This window comes from Chrysochloris asiatica, unplaced genomic scaffold, assembly GCF_000296735.1.
Source record: "Chrysochloris asiatica unplaced genomic scaffold, ChrAsi1.0 scaffold00047, whole genome shotgun sequence".
Classification (NCBI taxonomy): domain Eukaryota; kingdom Metazoa; phylum Chordata; class Mammalia; order Afrosoricida; family Chrysochloridae; genus Chrysochloris; species Chrysochloris asiatica.
In genome coordinates, this window is record NW_006408565.1 from 10,075,188 (window position 1) to 10,082,338 (window position 7,151).

The 7,151-nt window shown below is 51.8% G+C and overlaps 1 protein-coding gene across 1 annotated transcript; it reads left to right on the forward strand.

Annotated features, from left to right (window-relative positions):
* Positions 1-836: 836 nt before the first annotated feature.
* Positions 837-7,151, forward strand: FAM46B (family with sequence similarity 46, member B). The gene is made up of 2 exons (XM_006862245.1): positions 837-1,100; positions 6,132-7,151. Exons 1-2 carry the CDS (start codon positions 837-839, stop codon positions 7,149-7,151), a joined length of 1,284 nt encoding a protein of 427 aa, XP_006862307.1.

Below are 7,151 nucleotides of genomic sequence, written 5' to 3' on the forward strand. Positions count from 1 at the left end.
AGAGAAAGAAAGAAAGAAAGAAAGAAAGAAAGAAAGAAAGAAAGAAAGAAAGAAAGAAAGAAAGAAAGAAAGAAAGAAAGAAAGAAAGAAAGAAAGAAAAAAGTAGTTATCACCTTCTCTGGGGCAGATGAATGTTCAAAGAGGTTAAGGGACTTGTCTGGATAATGCACTCAGGATAATGCATTGGACTGCAACGTCGTTTGAATTGCAAGGTTGACTGTTCAAACTCACCAGACCGCTCCTTGGAACCCCTATACAGGGAGACCACTATGAGTAGGAACCGGTTTGACAGCACTTAACAAAAAGTGCTGTGTACATAAAATACTTCTAGCTAGCGCCAAAATGAATTTTTAAATCTGGAATGTCTATTTTCCGACACTTTCCTCCCCACGGCCTCTGGAGGGCGATGTCCCTTTAAACCTAGGCCCTACAAGGGCCAATCAAAGTGGATAGAAATCTTTAAAGGCCAAAGGAGGGAATTCTGCCGAAGAAGTCGGGGGTGTGCCTTCCAGCCAATCAAAACCTCCCTAGCGACCAGTGACTCACGTGCAAAGCTCTACTGACCAATGTCAGGGGCGTCGAGAGGCGGGGCGGCTCCCGTGAGTGCAGCCAGACCAATGGGCACGTGGCCCACGGACTATAAGAGTAGGGGGGACCCTGGGCCCCGGGCTCTAGGGTCGGTTGGTCGTCGCCGTCGGAGGTGTGCCCTGGGTTTGCCTCGCCGTCCCTGCCGCTCCGTCCCTGCATTCGCGCCCCCGGCCTTGGCCCGGCCCAGCCGCTCTCCCTGCCCTCTTCCCCCAAACCACCCCTGGTGTCTGCCATCCGGGGTCGGGCGGATGATGCCGTCGGAGAGCAGAGCTGAGTGTCCGGACGGGGCGGCCGCGCAGGTGGGGACGGCTGCGGCCACGGCAGTGGCCACGGCTGCCCCGGCAGGCGGCGGCCCCGACCCGAAAGCCTCATCGGCCTCCCTGGAACGACATCGTAGCGGGCTAACCTGGCCGCAGGTGAAACGGCTGGACGCGCTCCTGAGCGAGCCGATTCCCATTCACGGGCGCGGTAACTTCCCCACGTTGAGCGTGCAGCCCCGGCAGATCGTGCAGGTGAGCGGGTGCTGGAAGGAGAGTGTGGGGCGCTTGAGTCTGTTGTACTCTCTGGACAGCTGGGGAAACAGCCCCAAAGAGGGGTTGTTGTTGTTGTTGTTCAGTGCCATCGAGTCGGTTCCAATTCGTTAAGTGCCGTCGAGTTAGGGTTTGTAATAATAATAAATCGTACAGCACAGCTCCTTTTCCCCCTGCCCTCAAAATCCCAACCCACTTGCTGTTTCTGCCCCCAGATTCTCTACAGACCACACACCCAGCCCTAGCTGGGAGAAGAGAGGGAGTGCAGAGCACCTACCCACCCACCCACCCACCCACCCCCAGAATAGCCCTGTGTCTGCAAAGACAAAGATGCCAGGTGGTTTAGAGGGGTAAATGTGCATACCTGCATCCAAAGTAACTTTTCATCCCCACTGCTGATCTCAAGGTCTCAGAGGTAGATTCTGTCTTTGGGCTCTCAGACCTAGGCTCAGAAACCTCCTGCAAGGTGGAAAGACTGAGAAATCCTAGCAAGGGTCATGTCAGGAGGGGCTTCATTAAGTGCCAGGCCTGATGTCCCCAACACCCAGGACATCATCAGGTGTTCTCTTCTCCCCTTCCCCAGGAGTGAAGGGCCCTCAAGTCTGAGGCCCCACCTGTCTTCTGAGAAAATGGTCCAGTGAATTCTAGAAGCTCTTCTCCCATATCTTTCTTCAACTCTTCCTTTTACCTGGTCCTCATTGACCCCTAGTGTGGTGCTGTAAAATAAGCACTGGACTACTCAAGGTTGGTGGTTCAAATCCACCAGATGCTCCTAGAAACCCTATACAGGATCTCTATGAGTCAGAACTAACTCAGTGGCACTCAACAGCTGTAAACTCAAAACTCTTCTTTCAACTTAATCAGACATTGTCATGTCCTAAAATACCAGGGTATGCTAATTATCATACCCATTTCATAGCTGGAGAAGCTGAGTCCCCAAGAGGGCCATGAGAACTAATATTACTTAATGAGATGAAAATCAAACCCTGGGAATCTTTTGAGTCATCTCAGGAACAGGTTGCTGTGGGTTCAAGATTTTCATACCCTTTCCCCAGCTCCCAAGACTCAACTTCTAGGCCTTGGGTGAATTCCCTTATGGAAGAAACCAGAAAATCCAGCCACAATTTCTGCAGATGGGCTTTCTTTCTGAGAAGGCAGATGCTTCAGCTTCTGGCAGAGGGGGTGGGGTACTTTCTGGGGGATTACCTCTCCCTCCCTCCTGAGGAATGGGAGGGGGTGGGGCAGATTCTCTTGGGCTGACTCACCAGAAGCCCCAGTGGTACTTAACAAAGCATTCCTGGGCTGCCCGCTCTAGTCTGGGTGACTAGAAAACCAATGCAGGCTTTTCTTCCCAGGACAGTCAGGCCAACCATGGGGGCTCAGGCTTATGGTACCCAGGCATTGGAGGAGGGGTCACTGGAGCCCAGTGTGGCAGTTCCCCTCTGCAGGGACAAGAGGTACCTTGAAATTTGGTCCAAACTGCCTTTGCTACAAATGCTTCCTGTGTTCCAGGCGTTACCACCGAGTTTATGCTATCTCATAGTGACCCTACAGAACAGAGTAGAACTGCCCCATTGGGTTTCCAAAGCTGTAATCTTTTATGGATGCAGACAGCCACATCTGTTTCCCTTGGAGCAACTGCAGGGTTCAAACCTCTGACCTTGTGGTTAACACTGAGCACTTAACCACTGGGACCCAGCCTCTCTGCCCTCCAGATACCATTAGCCAGGTGGGAAGACTTTTAAGTCAGATAGTATTATACTGCCCTCCTTGAGCAGGTAAGAGATACCATCAGCAGTTGTAGGGGGAGGGGTGACAGTTTTCTGAGCTGGACTGGAAAGTTTGGGGCCTAAACTATGGTCAGTTCCTTTTGCTGGACCAGTATTCCCATCTGTCCAATGAGATGAATTGCCCTGCTCTCCAAGGCCCTTTCGGGCTCCAGAATCCAAAGAGAACCTGTGCTTTGACCTGACCTACCACAGCTGCCTCCACAGGGAGAAAGACATTTCTGACAGGTATCTGCAACTGGCAATTTCAAAAGCAGTGAGGATGTGTCTTGTCGGGGTGCTGGTTGTTGACATTGGGCTTCTCAGCAGTCTTGAGTTGACTCACAGCTTGAGAATTAGAACTTTTCTCCCTTTCCATTCCCACAAGGCTTCTTTTACAACAGTAATGTGAGTAGCTAGAACTACTTGTTCTTGCCTGTACATTGGCTGTAGGGAATCCTGCCTGTAGCCCTGTGGGCCACTGATAGTGTGACCTTGGACAAGTCCTTTGCCCTCTCTGAGTCCAGATGGTTGAATTAGACAATCATAGAAATCCAGACTCTCCAGCTGCAGCCAGTGGGACTGCATTAGGCACCTCTAGATACGGGTTTGGCAAGCCTGCTGGCGGACAGTGTCTGTAGTCTCCTGCAGCTCTCAGCAGCTGACCTGGGAGCAGAGTTGCTCTGGAGAGGGCCTTGGCACAGGACAAGGGAGAACGCAGGCACAAACCCTCTGCACTGCTGGAAAGTTTGATTCAGGAGGTTCTAAGCTGCCCCACAGTTCCTGGGTGTGGTAGTATCTGGGGAACTGCCTGCCAAGCTGGCTATAGTCACACCTGGGAAAGAGACAACAGCCGCTGGCTAGCTGACACAGCCTGTCCCATGGGCCTGACGCAGGGGATTTTACGAGGGTACTGCTGCCTACTCACCAGACCAGATGCCATGCCCTGGGGTGGGCACCAGATGGGAGCAGGGGTTGGCACTGAGTAAGACTCAGTTAGCTCTAATGGGACTTGAGCGAGTTGTTCCGTTCTGAGGTCTAGCAGAGTCCTTGGACCAAGGTCTTTGGACCACTTCTCTCCTTAGCCTACATGGCACCGTAGCAATTGACCCTATACCTCCATCCTCTTCTGTCTGCCTGACCAAGGCACCCCAACACCCACCTCCCCACTCCTCAACTGCTCAAGTTTTGGGCTTCAGTAACTTGAGGATTGCCTTCATTTTGGGATTTTTCTAGTCTCTGCCACTTCTAAACACTGGTACTATAAAGTAGTAGAGTCTTGGTTTGAAGTCTCCTCTGCCTGTCACCCAAGGGCAGGTAGGTGACTTCACTCCTGTGAGCTTCAGTTTTCCCATCTATAAAATGAAGATCATAAAGTCTCCCCTGCAGGTTCTAGTGAGAAGGTCCAATCCTGACATCCAGTGGGCACCCAGCCGATATTAATCCCCCACTTTCCTGTCCCCTCCCTGGGTTCCTGATGGTCATTTGCCTCTTGTAGTACCTTCCTTTAGACAGAGTCCTCCTCCCCATTCCCGGAAGCCTTCCTGGAGGGCACCGCCCGCCTCAGATTGCCCCACTGTGCTTGCCTCCTCAGCACTTGAGTGCATTCTTTGCAGTAATTCCCTGCTGAGGTGAGGAGGACAGCTTGGCCAGGTGCTGACTTAGCAGTAAGGCGGGGTTTGCGTTGCTGCTTGGGTAGGAATGTCACCTGGTCACTTTCAGCACAGCAGCTTTGGGTTGCTGAGGAAACAATGTCCAGCCCCAGCTTCACTCTTCTGCCTAGCTGGTGCCTCTGGCCAAAGGAACAAGTTCAAGGTAACTTTGTGGATTTACCTGCCATGTTCCTGTGTCCTCAGGCCTGGGGGCTATTTGAGGACAGAAAATAAGGCTTGGCTCCTGAGGCTTCCTGAGATCTTGACCCAACCATCTTCTCTCCAAAAAGTGGAAACAGTCCTGCCATTTCTGAGTAGCTTTTACTCGGAGCCTTGTGTGTTTCGCTACTATATGCCTCAGTTTTCTCATCTGTAAAATGATAGCATTTACCACACTGGGTCCTTGTCAGGATGAGTGTGTCATAGTCAAAAAAGCAGACATGGACTTTAGAATCCCACCTGGGTTCTAGTGTCAGCCTGGCCACTTTGTGACCTTGGGCACATGGCTTAAGCTGTGTCTCAGGTTCCCCATATATAAATTAAAATAATACTTCTCAAACATAGCAGAGGAAGATCCCCAACAAGATGGATTGGCCAGGTGGCAGCATCGATGGACTCAAGTGTGGCAACAGTAGTGAGGTTGGCCCAGGATCGGACATTGTTTCGTTCGGCTGTGCATAAGGTCACTATGAGTCAGTGCTGACTCGATGGCACCTAACAACAACAAAATATAGGATTATTAAAAGGGTTAGTATGGTAATGCATGTGGTCTGATAACTATATTGCCAACACATTTAGGTGGACTCAGAGTGAAATTAAAAGCGCTCTGGTGATAAGTGGTTAAGCACTCAACTGCTAACCAGAAGGGTGGCGGTTTGAACCCACCAGCCACTCTGTGGGAGAAGTTTGTGACTGTATGTTTCTGTAAAGATTTACATGCTTGACAACCCTGTGAAGCAGTTCTACTCTGTCCTTGTTGTTGTTGTAGTTGTTAAGTATTGTTGAGTCAGTTCCAACCCATAGCAATTGGCTTTCCAAGAAGTGGCTGGTGAGTTTGAACCACCAACATTACGGTTAGCACTCCAGTGCTTATCCAACAGTGCCACACCCAGGACTCTTGTCCTATAGGGTTGCTTTTGGTTAGAATCTACTCAGCTGCAATGGGTTTTAGTGATTAAGGCTGTCTGCATTTAGTTTGCAGCACTGCGTTCACCGGCTGTGTGACCTTGGGCAAGTTACTTGGCCATTCTGTGCTGCCATTTCCCTATCTGTAAAGTGGGAATAATAGTACTTCATAGGTACTATTAGGGTTATTATAAGAGTTAAGTAAGTTTATATCTTAGATCAACACCTGGTGCTTAGTTAATTTTATGTATGTGTTTGCTATTATTATTGCTGTTCTTCTGAGTCGTACCTCTAAGTGAACCATCTTCTAGATTAGGAAATGGAGGCTCAGAGAATTATATGACTTTCCAGTGGCCCAACAACTGATAAGTGGTAATATGGGCCTGACTATATTACATGGAAGCCCGCGGTGCAGACCACAGGCCCCAGGCTCCTGACTCCTCTTCCTCCTGTCCCGCATATCCCCTTAGGTCGTCCGCAGCAGCCTGGAGGAACAGGGACTGCGTGTACATAGTGTACGGTTACATGGCTCCGCCGCTAGCCATGTGCTGCACCCCGAGAGTGGTCTGGGTTACAAGGACCTGGACCTAGTGTTCCGTGTGGATCTGCGCAGTGAGGCATCCTTCCATCTGACCAAGGAGGTGGTGCTGGCCTGCCTGTTGGACTTTCTGCCGGCCGGGGTGAGCCGAGCCAAGATCACACCATTGACCCTTAAGGAGGCCTACGTGCAGAAACTGGTGAAAGTGTGCACGGACACGGACAACTGGAGCCTCATTTCACTATCCAACAAGAGTGGCAAGAACATGGAGCTCAAGTTCGTGGACTCAGTGAGGCGCCAGTTCGAGTTCAGCGTGGACTCATTCCAGATCATCCTGGACTCACTGCTGCTCTTTAGTCAGTGTTCCTCCGCGCCCATGTCTGAGGCCTTCCACCCAACAGTGATAGGCGAGAGCCTATACGGGGACTTTGCTGAGGCCTTGGAGCACTTGCGGCACCATGTCATCGCCACACGCAACCCCGAGGAGATCCGAGGAGGTGGTCTCCTCAAATACTGCCACCTCCTTGTACGGGGCTTCCGACCTCGGCCTAATACTGACGTCCGTGCCCTGCAACGCTACATGTGCTCCCGCTTCTTCATCGACTTTCCAGACCTAGTGGAGCAACAGCGCACACTGGAGCGCTATCTGGAGGCCCACTTCGGTGGAGCTGACGCCTCCCGCCGCTACGCCTGCTTGGTGATGCTGCACCGGGTAGTCAACGAGAGTACTGTGTGCCTCATGAACCACGAGCGCCGTCAGACACTAGACCTCATTGCTTCAATGGCCCTGCAGGCCCTGGCCAAGCAGGGCCCAGCTGCCACCGCTGCCCAAGCCTGGCACCGTCCAGGCCCCGACGGGATTATGCCAGCCACTGTCAATTACTATGTGACCCCTGTGCAACCTCTGCTGGCCCGGGCCCACGCCTACCCCACCTGGCTGCCTTGTAACTGA